This window comes from Glycine max, chromosome 12 (genome assembly GCF_000004515.6).
Source record: "Glycine max cultivar Williams 82 chromosome 12, Glycine_max_v4.0, whole genome shotgun sequence".
In the NCBI taxonomy this organism is placed as follows: Eukaryota; Viridiplantae; Streptophyta; class Magnoliopsida; order Fabales; family Fabaceae; genus Glycine; species Glycine max.
In genome coordinates, this window is record NC_038248.2 from 1939170 (window position 1) to 1960391 (window position 21222).

Here is a 21222-nt window from a genome sequence, read left to right on the forward strand (position 1 = left end):
TTAAATCTTAAAACTTATTCAAGCACACACAAACATATATCTCAAGAAAAGTTGTAATGAACACAATATTTTCACTCCCATAAATCATTATAGTATTATTCGAGCATTAAATTTTCCTAACAAGTTAATACATAAAGGGAGCGAGATAAGAGGATATAAAAGATAAACATATATTAAGATAAATTATGCAAATTATTGTAGTATTATTTAAGCTTCAGATTTTTATAACAAGTTATTCATAAGGGGGGATAGATAGGAAGAAATGAAACAAAAGTACATGATAATATAAATTATGTAAATATTTTTTAATCACCAATTAATTAAGGTTGATATTCCTGTTTCTCTTTTTCATTCCAGTTGAGCTCTCCCCTATCTCCCTTAGCCTTCTTTTTAGTCCACTGACTCCATACTTTTTCACTTGGACATTAGTTAGCCCATTCTCTAAGGCTCTCACTAGATTCTCAAAATATGTCTTACTGACATTGGTAAGTTTCATTAACTTCAATCGGAAATCATCAAATGTATTTTTTGGCTCACTAGCATGAAGAAACTCGCTCAATTCCTTGTCTGTGCAATAACAAAGCGTTTCCAAAACAGTTTTAGCCTCGCGTTGTGAGTACCCAAGAAATTCTATTTTAGCTTGTTCGCTTTTAGGAAGATAGAATCTATATGTATAGATCCATTTGAGCACTCTTATACATTCAATCACTTGTTGCCACGCCGCCTCTATGAACTCAAAATCATCTTCTGACCTTTGATATAACATACTCAATCGCTTTGTATGCCCACCATTCATCAGGTGCTTTAAATGATTAAGTGCATCTTTTCTTATCAAATTTGTTCTAGTCCAAGACTCAAAATAATGAGTGCAATCATCCAAATAATCACTCACCATATTTCTCTTCACTTCCTTCTTGTAAATATCCTTGTAAGGAAAATGGATGCAGTTATAACAACAATTGGACCATTTGCGAAGACATAACCAGCAAAACTGGAACCCACACATGCACTCCATATGCACATACCCATCAATTTTCTCAATAGGTTTCTTGCACTTAGGACATGGTTTGGTATTAGCAAGAATCCAAGCAGAATTCTCAGAGGATTCATAATCATTCTTCATGATCCAGTGTTTCGCGATTTCACAATCCACAGGGCTATGAGCTTCTTCCCCACAACTCCAACAAAAGGAGTGATAACAAAGACAAGTAACATCTGAATTGGATCTCACACCATCTGCTTCATAACTCACAGCATACCCACAATCTGGGGCAGGACACCACTTTACCTTCTTGTTGTTTTCCACATAAGATCGAAACAAAAACTGATCATACTTGTTCCGCTGTGACTCACTTGCAAGTTCACGAATCATGTCTCCACCCACAGCTGCATCACAAAAGGGTTTAGGGCACCTAAGTTTCAAGCACTTATTAGGGCCGTCGTTGATGCTTGTATCCACATACTTCTTCCAACAATCAATGCAATATAGATGATCACAACTAGCTGATCTAACCTTATCGCATAAAACAACATCGAGACATATCTCACAAGTGAGGGTTTTTGAGTTGGGAAAACCTACCCGAGGCTTATGCTGCTTTAGTAACCCTACGGCTTTGCGAACTCTTTCTTCATCATCGAACCATACTTCCTGCACTTTGAGCACACTCCACTCGTGGTGGACGAGCAAAAGACAAGAAAACACTATTGATATCAATAAAACACATGAAACCTGTTTAATGTCTGCATCTTGATGTCGCTTGATGTCGGATTCACTCAAAACGGTGTAGTGTTGTTGCTCCTTGGATGTAATCTTATGATCGATAGAATTCATCTCAACTCCCTTGATCCAATCATCCTCATGAGTTGTCTCGTCCTCCTTCTCCATGCTTGGAAGATTCAAAGCATCATAATGATAACATCATCCAAGCATAATGTGGAGTCCATAAAGGGAAGCAATGGATCCAAAGGATCACTGAGGGGGGAGAAATGAAAGATCAGACTCACACTTAGGGTTTCAAAACTAATTGTAATCGGCAGACAATTGGGATTAGGGCAATTTTTTTTAATTTAAATAAGTTAAGTCGGGTCGGGTCAATCAATTTGAATCTTTTTATATTATATATGTTTTATTGGGTTTAAGATAAGTCCCATACATGTCAATATTATTAAGAGTAATGCTATATAGAAGGAAGAATATTTTAAGAAAATGTAAAAAAAAAAATAGTTGACCAATAGGATGGAAGTAGTTTTATGCGGAATAGGAAAACTATATCTTGATAAGCGCAATAATAGAATGTCACGCCAATCGATACAAGTATTATTTTGTACTATAATTCAATAAGTTCTCTTACATACTTTATAGAAACAACTTACAACTTATACATAAATATATTGACCCAATTTTATTTTCTATTATATAAAAACAACTTTTTTATAAGTTGTCACATGATAAACATGTATTTAATATGTTGTTAAATTGACGACCCTTGAAGTTAATTTACCATACTTTATCAAGATTATTTTTACAAAATCAACAAATAATTTTCTAAAATTTGAGAGACTAAAAAGTAGAAGAGCTATCTCTAAGGATTGTGTATTTTCTCTAGGAATTAGTTTCATTATTTTTGACTAGGAGGATACCTTTGAATCCAATCCCAAATGTAAAACAAAAATATTCTTGAAGATTAATTTAAAAGCTTAGTTTAAATGCTCATTTAGTTTTTAGCTCAATATAATTGATTTTGAACTATATATTAAATATGAAATATGTATTTGAATTTAATAAACAACTTGGTTTTGTCATTAAAAATTAAAATTTTTATAACTTAAAATGTTGAACATGTCAACATGATCCCTTGCTAATGAAGCATGCATGGAAATTTTGATGGAGACAAAGCCAGAAAGAAAATATAAGCATATGCAAGACTCTATCTATGAGATTACACAAGAGGTGGGGGGCTATATTGTTGAGAGCGAATTCCTATCAAATATGAAGCCTTTGGATACAAGTTATGCCTTGGAATTAAAGAGAATTTTGAATAAGCTTTGTCTACAAATAAAGAAACTATAAGTAATGTAACTAGAAAACTTATGGAGAGTTCCATCTTGACTCACGATAAACGCCGGTTTCAATTTATATTAGCTCATGAGGCTCAATTTGAGAGATATTATTAAAATAAAATAATGATAACATTTTCCAAATTATAAAGCAAAATTAAAACATTTACTTTTGAAAATATAATGTAAGCGAAAAACTAACTCATGACAAACAATTATGTTGATCACAAGCTAATTAGATAAACTATTATCAGTATATAAGTACTAATGTTCACCAAAAAAAACATAAGTACTAATAAAAAAATAAAAAGGTAATATGAATTAAATTTTTTTCAAAAGCTAAAAATAATTATGCATACATATAAGTTGAAATAAGCTTTTGGATAAGTTAAATAAACTTGAAGCTTTGATACTATTTTTATTTTAATTATAAAACTGTATTTATTTTTATTTCATTTTTTATTTCCAAAAAGATATATACAAATAACAGATGTATTTTCACTATTTCTTATAAATTTATTTAAAATTTAAAAATAAAATAAAAAATAAAACAAAACAAATTGAAAGTTTTCTTATTTCCTCATTTTAAAAAAATTATATATTGAATGCGTCAATGGAGATTACTTTACTTACCAGCTAGGATTAAATTTGAAATTGAAACTATGGTTGAGTTCCCATCCTAGCTAGCTAGGTTTTGAAGTACATAAATGAAAATGTACCAGTTTATTTAAATTTATTTGTTGAAATAAATGATTATTTTAATAAAATAAGTAATTTCTATTTTTTAGTATATTTGTTTAAATTTTTTTGCTTAAAAAAAACAGTTTACTGTTTATTTTGAAAAAAAAATCCCACCTTCTTCTTAAAAAATATTTTTTTAAATTTTTTTTAAAGTATAAACAAACTCACTAAATATATAAATCTAAAATCACTTATGTTACTTTTAATGTAATTAAATATTTATCGTGCAATTTATAAAGATGAAACTTTAATTTTAAATAAAAAACAACATAAAAACAAATAAAGAATATCTTAGCAAAATGAAACTTTAATTCCGATGAAGTAAAACACTTAAAAATTCGAAGTTTTATTTAATTATGAAACCAGTTTCCATGCATATCAATTTAACTGTATTAATTATTAATCTAAATTAACATAGGAAAGAAAGTAAAAATAAATCCAAGAACCTACGAATTCTCCCCGTAATCAATGAACAAAGCCCCATACCTTCCCCTAATTTTAAGAAGTAAAGCAAGGATTAGTAAAATGGAGGCCTTGCAAGTTAGTATAAAATTCAATTCACAGTGAGTTTCCAAAAAAAAAAAAAAAAAGATTCGTAACATTCGTAAAGTTGGCTGCAAAGCAAGTGTCATGTGTTCCTTCATTCATATATATGCCTTCACAAGTCTTTCATCAAGACACCCAAAAGCCTAAAATAATGATCCTATTTCTGCTCAGTCTCATGGTTGCGAGAATAAATATTTTGGAAGGAATTGCTATGGGCTCCAGTAACGTTTCTTATTGACCCCTACAATTTCTCAAAAGTTCAAGATTACCCCTCTTTGTAAAGTATTATGATGTTTCTTTTACAACAGAACAGATGTGATTTTTTTTCACAACTCAAATATATGATGGAATCATGATTTTATTGTACAAAAAATTTATCATTTTGTGTGGTGAAGATTCGATAGTGTCTTTTTAAGAGAAAAACGTACAACAGAACTTTATCATGTTTCTATCTATAGTGTTAAAATGATATAAATTTGGACTTTTTTTGAAAGAAAAAAAGAAAAGATTTTATTTAAAATAGTTTTGTATTTCTTTATCTTTATAAAAACAAAAAAATTATCTCATATCTTTTATTTTAAGAAAAGTCGACAAAGATAATTCACAATTAATCACATGACTAATTACAATAACTAATCACATGATATGATCTTGATCTATAGCAATAGAATATTATTATTATTTTATGGACAACTTTCATATTTATAAAATAATACTCTCCTTTTTTATATTAATTATATTCTTGGTGCTAGTAAATAATATAATAATATTCTACTAAATATTTATTTGATTAAATTAAATTCTCTAATTCAATTATCAAATAAATTATTTTCTTTTACAAAGATTGAAACACTCGTTTGTATGTAATCGTGTATATTTAATACTAAATTGATACTAAATTAATCATAATTAATTTAGTAATCAAGGTAGCCACTAACAACACTCTTTAATGTCTTGATTGTATGAAGTAATATTTTTTACCTTTAAAAAATCGATAAAAGAATAATGTAATATTTTCTTCCATCATCTACAGCTCAAGGTTAACGTTAGACTATAGTATTATTGTCAAACTCTAATAAGCTAACACGTTTAATTAATTAATGACTCAATAAACTATTTTCTTCTTTCATTCAATATTGTCCTAGCCAAGGTCTTAATTATCACATAGTTCAAACTCATTACCAAAAGTTGATGATTCCTTCTTGATTAATCATTACTTTTACTAGTATTTAATCATATCCAAGATTCATTCAACTAGTATCCTAAGGTATTAGGTGCATGAAATTAAAATATAATAAATAACTTGTTAATTATTATGATAATCTCATATCAAAAGAAACTATTATATTTCTTTTTGAGAACTTCCTATTGACATATTAAGATAATAATAATTGTTAAGAATTCTCAATTGAGTCAATGATGACATTCACAAGCACATCATCTATGTATATAATTTAATAAACGAGATGTATTAATCTTTATCTAAAAAATAAAGATCATGACATATATATTGATTTATTAGGATTATAGATATAATATTCACAATATTCCTACGATCAAATAATTTATATTAAAATTATAAGAGAGACTTATTTCTCATTCATAATCTTTATCATGATAATACATCTTTAATTTTAATCCAAAACTTTATCAAATTAACTATTTTATCAAACAGTATAAAAATGATAAAGAAATAAGAATATTTTATTATTAAAATTAAAATTAATTACATGCTATATTACATCTTAGACATACATTATTATTTTCAACCGTTACTACTTTCCTTGGTAATGCGATGATCTTGTTTTGTTTTGGAAATAAAGGTGTCATGTAGAATATTTAATTTAGAGAAGCCGTGATGAAAGTGAAATGCCCATAAAAGTTATATGGAACAGGCACATGTGTTGTTCACAAGTAAATGGAACAACACCAAGAGAAGCACGAGGGATCAGGTTTGAATGATATAATGAGGGGAGTTATTTTTTTCTTCTTTCTGCTCTTCGGTTTCTCAAGGGATGAAATCTCACCTTACAATATTATTACTTGTTGCCTCCTTATAATCCAAGGGGCCACAGTGGCTATTGGAGAGAGCCGGAGAGAAAATGATAATAAATATATTCAAATAAAAAATAGAATATATAATAATATGATGTAAAAATAACAAAGTATATTAGTATTTGTTTAAATTCCTGATATAAGTTGTAGGAGATTTGTGATGCGAGTCATTCATTCAGTGAAAGAAAGCTCATAGTCCCACTACTCTACTTGCAGTGCTACTACAATACAATCATGGCAAATGATGGTACAGTGTCTGAAACAAAGTGTACCCATGACGTATTCCTTAGTTTTAGGAGAGATGATACCCATCACACTTTTACTTGTAAACTCTATGATTCTTTGTGCCGGAAGGGAATTATCACCTTCATGGACAATGAGGAGCTCAAAGTTGGAGATCAAATTGGTCATAAGCTTCTAAAAGCCATTGAAGAATCAAGGATCTCGATTGTTGTTTTGTCTGAAAATTATGCAGCCTCTTCATGGTGCCTTGATGAACTTGTGAAGATCCACGAGTGTATGAAGGCAAAAAACCTGCTCGTTTGGCCCATCTTCTACAAAGTGGATCCCTCAGATGTGAGGCACCAGAATGGAAGTTATGGTGAGGCCATGACTGAGCATGAAACACGGTTTGGGAAAGACTCAGAGAAGGTGCACAAATGGAGGTTAACCTTGACTGACATGACCAACTTGAAAGGAGAACATGTGCAAGAAGGGTAGGCAAATGCTAAATATATATACATGTTATTTTTTCTATTTGCTATTAGAGTTGTGAAATATTTTCTACTTGTTAGTTTTAAGGCCAAGGAAAGGATGATTGTTCTTATTGCCATTTGTGGCGTGCCTTGGGCATTATATACACTTTTCCTTATCATCTTTTTTATGCTTTAAATCTCATGTGAAGTACCTAAATCTTTCACCACTGGACCGAATATGGGTTACTTTTCTTCATCATCTTAACACAAATAAATGTGAAACACGGAATGGAGGCTTAAGGCTTTTATTATATAATTGTGCAATATATGTAAATTATTTATCTCCTTTGTTAAGCTTTCACAACTTTTAACTTCAGTATACTTCTGAATCTCCTGATAATAGTCTGATAACAATATGTACATCTTCTGGTTAGTATAGTTTTTTCTCCTTCCTATGTCTAATGATTAATTGGGTGATTACAGACCCACAAATTTTATTTCTAGATCCTTTTTTTAGATTTTTATTATTTGAACATGGTATACATTTATCTTTATTTCTCCATTAATTTTTACCTTTTTGGTATGTGTACACAAATCTCAGAAGTACTTCAATAAATCAAACGCACGACAAATGTTATCCTAAAACTGTGGTACAAAAACCTTGGCTTATTCCCCAAGTTGCATTAGTTCAGGATAATTAATTTGCCGATTATTTTCGACGAAAGAAATCATGATTAATAAAAAGAGAGTATAATTTGGCAAAATGAATTTGGGGCCTAATTTAAAGACTAGAGCATTGTTTTTCCAGGAGGGACGAATCCAAGTTTATCGATGATCTTGTTAGCAGGATTTTCATTAAGGTGTCTCCTAAAGATTTATCTAGGAATGAGCATATAGTTGGATGGGAGTATCGAGTTGAAGAATTAAAGTCACTTCTAGAACTTGAGTCTCATAATATCACTAATTGTCTGCTAGGGATTCATGGAACCGGTGGAATTGGCAAAACCACACTTGTCAAAGCTTTGTATGACTCCATTTACAAACAATTTCAGGGTTCGTGTTTTCTCTCCAACTTTAGAGAAAATTCAAGTCAAATTCAGGGCATAAAACATCTGCAAGAAGGGCATCTATCAGAGATACTTGAGGGAAGCAAAATCCTGTTGAAAAATATTGAAAAAGGAATAGGAACAATAACAAGTAGACTTCGTCTCAAAAGAGTTGTTATAGTTGTCGATGATGTTGATGACATTGAAGAGTTAAAAAAGTTGGCTGAGGAACTTGATCGGTTTGGTCCTGGGAGCAGGATCATCATAACAACGAGAAATAAATATTTGCTAGATGTTGGTCAGGTCGAAAAAAAATATGAAGTGAAGATGCTAAACGACCAAGAGTCTTTGGAGCTCTTTTGCCAGAGTGCCTTTAGAAAGAGTTGTCCTGAAACAAACTATGAAGACCTGTCCAATCGTGCAATAAGGTGTTGCAAAGGCCTTCCATTGGCCTTAAAAGTACTAGGTTCTCATATGGTTGGAAAAGATTTGGGTGGATGGAAGGATGCATTGGATAGATATGGAAAGAGTCAACATGAAGGTGTTCAAAAAGTTCTAAGAATAAGCTATGATAGCTTGCCCTTCAATGAGAAGAATATTTTTCTTGACATTGCATGCTTCTTCAACGGATGGAAATTGGAATATGTAAAAAGTGTACTGGATGCATGTGACTTCAGCTCAGGTGATGGTATTACAACATTAGTTAATAAATCACTTTTAACTGTTGACAACGAGTGCTTGGGGATGCATGACCTAATACAAGAAATGGGTAGAGAGATTGTTAAGGAGGAAGCAGGTGATGTAGTTGGTGAATGCAGCAGATTATGGCATCATGAAGATGTTTTTCAAGTACTAGTTAATGATACTGTAAGAATGTCATCAACTTTCTTTCTTGATTTTTATCATCCTTAAACATTTTAGTTTGTCTTAAATTATGAATACTTAATTAAATTACTTATAATTGCTTTGAAGGGAAGTAGCAAAATTCAGGGAATAATGCTTGATCCCCCTCTAAGAGAAGAAATTGAATGTACTGATATTGTATTTAAGAAGATGAAGAATCTTAGGATTCTCATTGTTCGCCAAACAATATTTTCATGTGAGCCTTGTTATCTCCCAAATAACTTAAGGGTACTAGAATGGACAGAGTACCCTTCACAGTCTTTCCCGTCAGATTTTTATCCCAGTAAACTTGTGAGGTTCAATTTATCTGGAAGCAATCTACTCGTACTGGAAAATCCATTTCAGGTACAATTGCTTATTGTTTTTCATGTTTTATAAAATTGTTTAGATTGCTTGACCTTATCACATAACTGATCTTAATTTTTTTCACCTCAATTTGTATGCAATGTTGCACTTTTCATATCTCGTTCTTTTTTTTTAGTTTTAATTATCTTAACATTTGAAACAACTGCATATAAAAAAATTATATCGTGCTAATTACCTTCATCTGAAAACAATTTACATAATTTTGATGTACTGCTGTTAATTAATTTCTTTATGCATGTTTTGCAGAGATTTGAGCATTTGACTTACATGGAAATCTCCCATTGTCGTACGGTTGTTGAATTTCCTGATGTCTCTCGGGCCAAGAATTTAAGAGAATTAAGACTTGATAGATGCCAGAAACTGGTTAGCATTCATAAATCAGTTGGACGTCTTGCTAACCTTGTTTTTCTAAGTGCTACACACTGCAATCAACTCCAAAGTTTTGTTCCAACAATCTATTTGCCATCTCTCGAATACCTTTCCTTTGGCTATTGCTCAAGACTCGCACACTTCCCAGAGATTGAGAGAACAATGGATAAGCCATTAAGGATTCAAATGTTATATACAGCTATCCAGGAGCTTCCAGAATCCATTAAGAAACTTACTGGGCTTAACTATCTTCACATTGAAGGTTGTAAGGGACTCCAACATTTACCAAGTAGCTTATTTGTGTTGCCAAATTTTGTCACATTAAGAATTGGAGGTTGTTATCTACTTCGAGAGTCATTTAGAAGGTTCGAAGGAAGCCATTCAGCTTGCCCAAAACTAGAGACATTACACTTCGGTATGGCTGATCTATCAGACGAAGATATTCACGCGATTATTTACAATTTTCCAAACTTGAAACACTTAGATGTATCGTTCAACCATTTTGTGTCTCTCCCAGCACACATTAAACAATCTACTAAGTTGACAAGTCTTGACGTGAGTTATTGTGATAAGCTTCAAGAAATTCCAGAACTTCCATCAACTGTTCAGAAAGTATATGCAAGCGAATGCAACTCCTTAACTCCCGAAACATCAAACATCTTATGGTCTCAGGTTAACTAGCACCACTTTTGCTGATATATATTTACATAACAAATAAATATTCTTTAATTAAAAAAGATAAAATTAATATCTTAGTCATTGAGAAATGCTTTCCAGTGTAGTTCCACAATTTCATTCCCGTTCCTTCCTCTCATTTTATTTCACTCTTAACAAAAGAAAATAACAAAGTATCCATACTATATAGAACATAAACAGTTTACAATAGATAATTATAATTGTGTTTCTTGTTTGTGGGATGTGTCACAGGTGCGTAAAGAGATTAGGGGATTAGAAGTGAGGATGCCGAAAAGGGAGATTCCAGAATGGTTCGACTATGTTAATGAGGGAGGGTATCCAGTTTTCAAGGCTCGTGGGAAGTTCCCTGCAGTTGCTTTAGCGTTTGTATTCGGGGACGTGAAGGCCCTTCCTTATCTCTCGTCGATGGGAGTTCACTTGCACTTGTTCATTGAGGGTGAACACAGACTGTGCGATAGATTCATAGTGGTCAAGAATCAAGCGTTGTTGTGTGACATACGAGTTTTGTTCAGTTTCGAGAAGTGGGAGGATGTAGGTGTTGGAATTGGTAATGATTGGAAGACCATACAGGTTTTCTGTGAAACAGGCTGCAACTCTCTACGTTCATGGGGAGTTTATGTGTACAGGCATGAGACTAACATGGAGGATATCCAATTCTTGAGTCAACATTCTATTTCCTCTTTGGTGAGGAGTCTTCACGAAGAACGTAAGAAATCAGACCAAAGTTTGAAAGGGCGAGAGATGTTTCATTTGCAAATGAGAAATAATGAAGAGATGTTTTATTGCATGCATAAGCAAAGAAGGCGAGAGTTGCTGCTAATCTCAGAAAAAACATCAAGGAGGGCTATGGCTCCAAGAGAGGGGGAAGGTAGTTCAGGGTTGAACATCGATGACAAGGAGGACAAGGAGGCTGATTCAATGTTGGAGTTGTTAGCAGAGATTACAAGTGATGATGGAGAAGAGACTCAAGAAGCTGGTCCTTCAAGCGAACAACGATATGAAGGACTTCTGGATGAAGATTCAAGATCAGCATGCAGGTCTGGAAAAAAGCTCAGAAGATGTTGAGGATGCTTATGATTTAAATCTTAACATTCCTCAACCTGACACTCACACTGCTGACCCCACTTGCTTAGCAATATTGTCAATTTTAAAGAAATTGCTCTGCTTCTGCCTATTCTCACTTTTTGTCAAGTTCCCTCTCTAAGATATGTTATCTGCTTCGCTACCTATTCAGTTACCACATCATCTGTTACTTTAGTGAAAATATAAACCTATAGATGTCATCAATCAACTCTCTTTTCTTGATTTTTTTTCTCATTACATTGTAGTCCATGCTAAACTGAGAATAATGATAGATGCCCCTGAAGTAAAAATAATTCTTTGGATTGATTGAAGATGAAAAATCTTAGAATTCCAATTGTTCGGAAAACAGCCGTTTTATCTCAGCCAAAATATCTTCGAAATCAATTAACACTGCTTGAATGGAACTGTTGCCCTTCACAAGCTTTCCCAGAAAGTTTTTTTATTCTAAAAGAAAATTGTGTCATTTGATTTACGCGGAAGTCCTCTCCCATTGAAAAGGCCATTTCAGGTAGAATTGGTATTTTGTTAATACTTGCATGAATTTAAAAGATGGCACTTCAGGTATACGGTTATTAAATTAATTGGTTTTTGTTTTGTGAAGATTTGAGCATTTGACTTACTTGAATGTCTCCTATTGTTTACTTGACAAGTCTTGATGTGAGCTGTTGTGTGGAGCGTTCAGAAAGTTAATACAAAACTCGGCAATCCTTTAACTTCGAAGATAGTAAGGATGTTATGTTATGGTCTCGTATTTACACTATGTAGTATAGGTGGACAGCATAACGAACTGGAAACTTTATCAAATGACAGAAAGGAAAAAAAATGGCTTATAGACTTACATCGATGATTAGTGTTATTCTGGTGTCCACATTTAGCACAAACTAGGCCTGCCATAACATGTTAACATACACCCATTGGAGAGGGTTTATGTAGCTTCTTGGTGGACAATATTCAGTTTAAAATCTTTCTGTTACAAAAAGTATACTTGCATGTTGGCATTTCAAGCATGCTTGAGAGTAACCTAAAATTTGCTTGAATGAGTGCATATGAAAATATGAAAGATATACTTAATGCTTTTATGTCCTATGCGCCCATTAATATATGAACAAATTAACAGATTGGGAGTTAACATGCACGGCTTCCATTTAAAGAAGCTCTTGAACAAGTTACTATGATTCCTAGATGATGGGACCATCGGAACAAAGGATGGATCCCAGTTTTCATGGTTGGTGGGAAGTTCTCTGCCATTGTGTTTGGGTAAGTGAATGTTGAGGCTGATTCCTTTACGGATGCTTGGCAAGGAATTGGTCTGCACTTGTTCATTGAGGGTGAACATGTACATATATATAGCTGATGGCTCTTTCAATTTTTTTTTTTATTTTGCTGAATCCTTCAATTTGTTTAGGACAATGTATTCTGACACTAAAAAAGGCGAGCCATTACTCTATTGTTTTGAGTTTTATGAAATTCTCTGTTCTTTTAGTTTAGGGCGTATTTTTCTGGCACTAATGTGTCAATTTTATTGTTCTTATTTATTTTTATATTTTGTTTCTAAGTTTTGTGATAGTTTCCCACTTTTCCAATTGAATATATGTGATCCAAAATATCATATATGTATTAAATATTTTACATAAAAACATAGTAATATATAAATTATTGTGATAAAAACTACAATTTAGTTAACTATTTTTTTAATATAAATTTATTTAGATTATAATTTTTCTACTTGCATAATTATTGAGAGGATGCCGAAAATGAAGATTCCAGGATGGTTCGACTATATTAATGAGGGAGGGTTTCCGATTTTCGAGGCTCGAGGGAAGTTCCCTGCGGTTGCTTTAGCGTTTGTGTTCGGGATAGAAGGAAAAAAAAAAGTGAAATTTGGCCAAGGTTGGATATGAAAGGTATTAAAATATTTATTTATAAAAGTATATCAATTTATAAAATAATGTTATATACAAAATTATTAAAATAGTTATTTAAAACAATAATTTTTAGATATAAAAAATTATTAAATAAATTATTTATTAAATAATTTTTTATAAAATTAACAAAAATACGGATTGACAATTTGTATGAATTATACATATTATGAATATGTAAGAATCATTAGGATTGACAATCTTTATGGTCATATTGATTTCAATTTCACATGTTTGAAGTAAATAAAGTTAAAATAAAAACGTATATAGGAGAAGAGACATGAGGAGAAAGTGAAGGAGGAGAAGAGGGGCGATGAGAAAAGGCAAAAATGTTGGATGGGAGCATAGATAGGCCATGTATATCAATTTTTAAATAGAGGACAAAAATGAAAATTTACAAGTAATATTAGGTATAAAAGAAAAGTTAATGATGGGAGTAGGAAGAATATCCAAAATTTGGTTGAAATAAGATTAAGCCTAATTCATGTATTGGGTCAGCCCAATCCAAAATGCTGGATCAATCTAAATCATAAAAAGTTGACAAAATTTAACACCAAGAATTTCTTTTCATGAGATACAACCAACATTTCTCTAATAAAATTGTTAAAATTCTTATTAACAAACATTAAAATATCTTTTATGAAATATTTACTCCTCTATATATATATATATATATATATATATATATATATATATATATATATATATATATATATATATATATATATATATATATATATATAGTTTTAAGTATATATAAGTTGGAGAGTAAAAAGTTACAAAAACAAAAATCAAAAAAATCAAAGACAGATAGATATCATAAATTTATAATAATTCATGCATTTATAACAACTTACGTTTCATATTTAATTAAAAGTTAGATATTCTAATTCATAGATACACATGGAATGTATTTTTTTCAATGTTACCTAAAAAAAATTTAGAATCGTTTCATCTCGGAAGCATGACTAGATGAATTGTGCAAGAAAAAAAATTAATATTAAATTATATTCCAAATTTAGGTTTGTAAATTGAAAAAATTAATTAGCAACTAATTGTAAATCTGTCACCTGTCACAACTGTCGACATAAAAGCTTTAAAAGTAGTCAGGCCCAGACCTGCCAACCACTAGGCGATCCATATATTCACTTAATGTTTGTAGGTAAAAATATGATAAATAAATAAATAAAAACTCACATAAAAAATAAAGGATATGTTAATTGTCATTAAGACTACTTTTCTGTCAAATTAGTAAGTTTCATATACCCCACGTGTCTGTCTATGAATAGGGTCACGGGTTTTTTCATTTTGAAAGTAGTTAACATTATTCATAATATATATTTTAACTTTTTTTATATTTATGTTGAGTTAAATAAAATTTTACGAATATGTATTCATATATAATTTTATATCTACTTTATAAAAACCATCAATTTTGGGTGCCTTTTTATTCTTGTCATTACAAAATGACAATCAAAAGGTAAAGTTTATGTAATGAGAGGAACAAAAAGGAATTCATAAATGAAACATGAACCCAAAGGGATAATTTTTAAGTGTAGGAAAATAAAAGGTAAAATTTGTCGAGTTACAAAAATGAGTATTTTTTTTTTCAATAATAAATGAATGAGTAGTTACGTGACAATGGATTTAATAAAAAAAAATTGTAGAGTTACAAATATAAATATCTGTATTTCACATTTAAATTTTATATTTATAATATATAGAGGAAATATTACATGAAAATGATCATTTTATGTGAGAATGATTAATCTTAACTGTTATAGTAAAATGAAAGATTAAGATTAAAATATTTTATATTCAAATTAAAGTTTCATCTAATTATAAATTTTTCATACAATTTACCAAACAAAAATCTTCATACAATTTACGAAACAAAAGAAATCAAATATCTGAAAGATTTTTTATTTTTTTTTATAAATCTTATGAAAATTTTATGATTAAATAAAATTTTAATTTTAATTTTAACCTTTCATTATTATTCATTTTCATTCTCACAAAAAGATAATCACTCCTATATAATATCTTTTATATATGTGTGTGTAATTTACTAATTTAACATTTGTCAAGATTTTTAATTTTTTCATTTCTCATTTTTTTTTTAAAACAATCATGAAGTTTAAGAGACACAAATTAAATATAAACATCTCTCTCGTAACAAGAATGTGAGTCTTAATTGATCATGTTACACAGATTAGTCCTTTTTATTAAACTCATGTAATGATTCAAATATGAAATATGATACAGGAGATACGATAATATTTATATTATAATTGTAAGAATTAATTTGTCAATATTTTTTATGTATGAAGAATAATATAAAAAAATTAATTGAAAAATAGTGTCAAATATAAAATCAAAATTTTAATTTAACGTTTTATAGCGTGGAATTGAGCTTTTCAATATTCTTGGCTGATGAACTTAATGCGAATAAACAAAGAAAATCTCTTTGCATCGGTGATTATTAGACCTTATAACAATATCTTACCGATGTCAAACCAGTATAACCTTCCCTTCTATAGTCTAGTTTTTCTTCTTCTTCTTCTTTTTCTTTTTTTTGCAAAGCATTCTGAATCTATGTCAACTAATCCAAATTTCAATATTTTGGGGGACAATTATATTTTAAACACTTTGTATATATTTAAGCGAATTTAACTCTCCAGATGTGATAGAAGCCAAGTAGTTAGACGTGTTTAAAAGGATATATGTGCTACCTATAATTATTGCCTACAGCAGCACCTATTTTCCCACCATTGTATTATAATTCAAATAATATTATATTTAACAAATGCACGAGGCTAAAGAAAATAGGACAAATAAACTTTATGCACGATCAACGGTTCAAACTGATGCGGCATATCTCGAGCTTCATAGAGGCGCATCACGATATCACCGCCCTTCAAGTATGTATATATTATATAGTTTACATGGGCACGTTCAAACGTGAGAACCTCTTCGTACTTCCGAATGTCTCATATCATTTGTCCTATGTCAACCCGAACGTGATGGCTACCACCTATTCACCAAACCGTTTCTTTTCTCTTTTCTTGTTATATATATAAGAATTTAGAATGCAATGCATGCATAAGGGAAACCTTAGCTTGTATAACTTTATATTATATGGTCACATTTTTCTGATTCCCTGAGGCTGCAAATTTATTAACCATCGTGAACATGAAGAACCTGAACATCTCTTTGTGCATGCTTCTCGTAGCTCTTGTGCGGTTAGGGGGAAGTGCACCCTCTGGCTTCAACTATGGTGATGCTCTTGATAAGAGTTTGATGTTCTTTGAAGCACAGAGGTCTGGTAAGTTACCACTGCCGCAGCGAGTCAAATGGCGTGGTGATTCTGGTCTCCAAGATGGATTTCAACAAGGAGTGAGTCCCCATGATAATTCTTTGGTGATTCAAAGAATTGTAGTGTTAAGTCATGTTTGGATAAACTTCTTTGTAAATTCGTGTGGAGAAGAAAAAGAAGATAAAATGAATTTACCTTCTCGCACAAGCTAAAATCAACTTATGTGTCTCAAATTTTGGAGAAGTTAGAAGAGAAAACTTCTTCGAAATTAAATGTATAAGTTGATTTTAGCTTAAGAAACTCAATTCACTTTATGTTTTCATTCTCTTTTCTTAGTGGTTATAGAGAAGTTTAACCAAATTGTATCTTAGTTTAACTTCGACCATCCATGAATTTTGTGTGTTTTCATTTTTGTTGTTGTGTGATGTCATGCAGGTAGACCTGGTGGGTGGGTACTATGATGCAGGAGATCATGTGAAATTTGGGTTGCCAATGGCCTACAGTGTCACAATGCTTGCATGGGGGGCCATTGAGTTCAACAAGGAAATCGCTGACTTGAACCAAATGGGACAGGCATTATGGGCAATTAAATGGGGAACTGACTACTTTATCAAAGCTCACACTCAGCCTAATGTTCTTTGGGGACAGGTAAGCAAGTGCAACAGACAGGGATTTTGAGTTCTTTTGGTCTGTTCACCAATTTTCATCTGCCTAAGTTAATGATTGCAGTACCTATACACAAGTTTCCTAATTAAGACCATATTAAGTTTTTCATTATTATTTGACAACATTGCCTTTATTTATCATTATTACTCTACTTCAAATATATATGTATCATTTGGTTTGACAATTTACTTTCATGTGAGGAGATCAATAAACTTCTCAATAAGTATATATAGTAGAAGAAAATAAGAAGATAAAATGAATTAAATTTCTCCGGGAAGTTAAAACTAACTTATATACACCTCAATTTTTATAAAAGTTTTCTCATGTAACTTCTTCAAAAATTGAGGTGTGTATGTTAATTTTAACTTATGAAAGAAGTTTGATTTATTGAAAAGGTTATCCTAACAAAACCAGACTTAACCATACATGGCTCTTCAAAAGTATTATTACTCTGGTTGAACGTTAAGCATGCTTATGGTAATGTAAGATATTTCTTTTCTATGAGAAATTTCAGGTGGGAGATGGAGTTTCTGATCATTACTGCTGGGAGCGTGCTGAAGACATGACAACTTCAAGAGGTGCCTACAAAATTGATGAACAACACCCTGGCTCAGATCTGGCAGGTGAAACTGCAGCTGCATTGGCTGCTGCAGCTATAGCTTTCAGGCCCTACAACTCTTCTTACTCTAATCTCCTGCTAGTTCATGCAAAACAGGTGAGCACTCACACTGACTGTTTAAAAATCCTTCATAGCGCTTGAAAGGAATAATAAATGACATTGAAAGGGAAATTGAGTTTGAGTGAAATATTTAAAAATGAGGACTACAACTCTCAAAACACAACATGGTATTCAATTATCTGATTGATTAATATTAAGTAACTATGTAGTTAACTTGTTATTGGTGTTGTTTTATCTGTTGCAGCTCTTCACATTTGCAGATAGGTTCAGAGGTCTCTATGATGACTCCATATCAAGTGCTCAGCAATTCTATACTTCTTCCGGTTACTCGGTGAGTATACATTGCTCTATTCTGCCTTCACTTTCATTAGTATCCAATCAGGTCTAACTCGGTTGCTCTGCCGGTGTAGGATGAATTGTTGTGGGCTGCCACTTGGCTGCACCAAGCAACCGGTGATGAATACTACATAAAGTATGTAGTGGACAATGCTATGTATATGGGAGGAACTGGCTGGGCAGTAAAAGAGTTTTCTTGGGACAACAAATATGCTGGTGTGCAGATCCTCCTATCAAAGGTAATTATTTATGACAACATTTTTTTCCATGCTTCCTAACCACTTAATTTAAATTCATTTCATGTTCTGAAAGTATAATAGCTATATTTGGAGATATTTTTTGTTCATGACAAAACCATATAGCATCATTTGATCCACGTACCAGTCCCCAGATGAGAAAGGACTTTCTTTGTTGTCATTGTGAATCCATGATTTTGTGTATATGGAAATCAAATGTGCTATTACTTTTATCCTCACCAAAGAATCATACAATGAATGGTTCAATGCAATTTGCAGGTGTTACTAGAAGGAAAGGCTGGTGCTTACGCTGCCACACTAAAGCAATACCAGGCCAAGGCAGAATATTTTACCTGCGCTTGCTTGCAAAAGAATGATGGTTACAATGTCCAAAAAACACCAGGTTAGATGCTGATGTAGAACATTAATTTAACAACCACTTGACCTCATTCTTAAATGGATTTAAAAAAACATAGATGGAAAAACATAATCATTTCATTATATTTCTGCTGACCAGGTGGCTTACTATACGTGCGTGATTGGAACAACATGCAGTATGTTTCTTCTGCTGCATTCCTTTTAGCTGTTTACTCTAATTACCTATCAGCAACAAAATCACAGCTCAACTGTCCAGATGGACAAACTCAGCCTCAGGAGCTCCTCAATTTTGTCAAGTCACAGGTATCTGTTGGAATCTGATTTTTCCCTAGTTGACCATGTGTCGTGGTTGGACAAAACTTAGATACGATTATTTAAGTGTTTTTGGTATTGTTCTCTAATCAAAACTAGAAGTTTACATTGGTATTGTACGTAAACACATAAGGAAATACATGTATGTTTTGTCAGTCATGGTTTAATGTGAGATTTAATTAGTATACTAAATCGCAGGCTGACTATATCCTTGGTAAAAACCCTGCGGATGTGAGCTACTTGGTAGGATATGGAGCAAAATATCCTCTTCATGTTCACCACAGAGGTGCTTCCATTGCTTCAATCTTTGCTCTACACTATGAGGTTGGCTGCACCCAAGGATTTGAGACGTGGTATAACCGTGCTGAGCCAAATCCTAATGTCATCTGCGGTGGCCTCGTGGGTGGTCCAGATAAAAATGATGACTTCTCTGATGAAAGATCCAATTATGAACAAACTGAGCCTACAATTTCAGGTTCTGCTCCTCTTGTAGGCATCTTCGCTAAACTGCAGAGTTTGTATGGTAATCATAATATAGGTGAAGGTGAGGGATAACCACCATCCTAAGCTAATCTGCTCTGTTGTCTTCCACTTCCACTATGAAGCCTCAATCATATATATTTTTCTCCTGTCACACAGGTTACAACCATAATGAATCACCAGTGCCCCAGCAAAAAACACCAAGTGAGTCCTAGATATGATTTTTCACATTTACTCAGCAGCTAATAGTGTTTGTTTTCACATGTTGTTGCATAACTGACATTATTTCTGACTTTCCAAACATGCATATAGTAAAATAAACTAGCACAAGGTCAAAAAAAGAGTTTAGAAAATTTGTGCTCATGCAGCCTTTGCACCAACATCTATTGGATTGACAGGTACAAATCCAGGGAAAGCAACAGTGTCCAAGACATCATCAGAATCAGAAGGTGATATCTAAATCTAGCCATCGTTGCTTTCCAAATTAATTTTGCAAGCACTGGCTGAAGAATGGTAAGGTTGTGTTGCAGGTGCCGCAGTTGAATTCCTTCACTCGATAAGTAGCTCATGGACTGTTGGAGGTGCAACTTATTACCGTCACAGGGTGATAATCAAGAACACTTCTTCAAAGCCAATCTCAGATCTTAAGTTGGTGATTAAGGATCTCTCAGGGTCTTTATGGGGTCTCTCTCCAACAGAAGAAAAGGACACCTATGAACTTCCTCAATGGCACAAGGTCTTGAATCCTGGCTCCGAAAGTATATTTGTATATGTTCAAGGCGGACCCCAGGCTAAAGTCTCGATTAAAAGCTTACATTGATCATTTGTAGTGGCCACATTCACTTTTTCAACTCGTACGTCTAATTTGTTTGACAGCTAAACTTCTGTCACTCCATGATTGTAATTTTGTAATATCAATTTGGCAACCCAGTCCATCCATACCTTTCTTGTCCACACTTAAGTTGTAATATCGATTTCTCAAAGTTCCCTATTTATTTGATCCTACAAACAATCTAACATATGAAAATGCCATTTGTGAAATTAAATGAAAAGGTCGTATAACTTGATTGCCAGGGAAAAGGTTTCCAACGAGGAACCCCGAAAATGTAGTTTTCATTACGAAACGAGAGAATCTGGGAAAGAAATACACGAGTTGAAAGTTATTTAAGAGCTTGTTCGATGGTATTTGTGTTCTGGGAGGCATTGTTACGGTACAATGATTTTTTCCAGCAGACGATGACACTTACAACCACAAGAACTGCAGAGTTCAAACAATCTACCACCATAACTTAATTACACAACACTTCTACGATAATATTGAGTTTTCATGCTTAGCAAAT

General features: G+C 32.2%; 3 protein-coding genes across 5 annotated transcripts; 2 read left to right on the plus strand and 1 right to left on the minus strand.

Moving 5' to 3' along the window:
- Nucleotides 1-214: 214 nt before the first annotated feature.
- LOC100801350 (probable E3 ubiquitin-protein ligase ARI8) lies at nucleotides 215-1985 on the minus strand. Its single transcript, XM_003540588.5, has one exon. The coding sequence runs from the start codon at nucleotides 1883-1885 to the stop codon at nucleotides 317-319; it is 1569 nt and encodes a 522-aa protein (XP_003540636.1). The 5' UTR covers nucleotides 1886-1985; the 3' UTR covers nucleotides 215-316.
- Nucleotides 1986-6516: 4531 nt separating this feature from the next.
- On the plus strand, nucleotides 6517-11850 carry LOC100801890 (TMV resistance protein N). 2 transcript variants are annotated; one of them, XM_006592946.4, is made up of 5 exons: nucleotides 6517-7115; nucleotides 7903-9007; nucleotides 9113-9388; nucleotides 9656-10450; nucleotides 10706-11850. In XM_006592946.4, exons 1-5 carry the CDS (start codon nucleotides 6634-6636, stop codon nucleotides 11537-11539), a joined length of 3492 nt encoding a protein of 1163 aa, XP_006593009.1. In that variant the 5' UTR covers nucleotides 6517-6633; the 3' UTR covers nucleotides 11540-11850. The 2 variants fall into 2 exon arrangements, with proteins under 2 accessions (XP_006593009.1, XP_014619916.1); XM_014764430.3 differs by having other exon boundaries at nucleotides 6562-7115; nucleotides 8070-9007.
- A 4609-nt stretch (nucleotides 11851-16459) lies between these two features.
- LOC100802420 (endoglucanase 5) lies at nucleotides 16460-20821 on the plus strand. 2 transcript variants are annotated; one of them, XM_041007335.1, is made up of 11 exons: nucleotides 16460-16875; nucleotides 17231-17443; nucleotides 17976-18176; nucleotides 18385-18471; nucleotides 18551-18715; nucleotides 18992-19115; nucleotides 19230-19393; nucleotides 19601-19946; nucleotides 20042-20086; nucleotides 20251-20331; nucleotides 20413-20821. In XM_041007335.1, exons 1-11 carry the CDS (start codon nucleotides 16672-16674, stop codon nucleotides 20700-20702), a joined length of 1920 nt encoding a protein of 639 aa, XP_040863269.1. In that variant the 5' UTR covers nucleotides 16460-16671; the 3' UTR covers nucleotides 20703-20821. The 2 variants fall into 2 exon arrangements, with proteins under 2 accessions (XP_040863269.1, XP_014619917.1); XM_014764431.3 differs by having other exon boundaries at nucleotides 20281-20331.
- The last annotated feature ends 401 nt before the right edge of the window (nucleotides 20822-21222 follow it).

Excerpts from the sequence above, each read along its gene's own strand:
- LOC100801350 (XM_003540588.5), bottom strand. The coding sequence starts at position 1,885 with ATGGAGAAGGAGGACGAGACAACTCATGAGGATGATTGGATCAAGGGA.
- LOC100801890 (XM_006592946.4), top strand. The coding sequence starts at position 6,634 with ATGGCAAATGATGGTACAGTGTCTGAAACAAAGTGTACCCATGACGTA. Across the intron at positions 9,389-9,655 it reads TACTGGAAAATCCATTTCAG|AGATTTGAGCATTTGACTTA; the intron begins GTACAATTGCTT and ends CATGTTTTGCAG. Across the intron at positions 10,451-10,705 it reads CAAACATCTTATGGTCTCAG|GTGCGTAAAGAGATTAGGGG; the intron begins GTTAACTAGCAC and ends GATGTGTCACAG.
- LOC100802420 (XM_041007335.1), top strand. The coding sequence starts at position 16,672 with ATGAAGAACCTGAACATCTCTTTGTGCATGCTTCTCGTAGCTCTTGTG. Across the intron at positions 16,876-17,230 it reads AAGATGGATTTCAACAAGGA|GTAGACCTGGTGGGTGGGTA; the intron begins GTGAGTCCCCAT and ends GATGTCATGCAG. Across the intron at positions 17,444-17,975 it reads CTAATGTTCTTTGGGGACAG|GTGGGAGATGGAGTTTCTGA; the intron begins GTAAGCAAGTGC and ends GAGAAATTTCAG.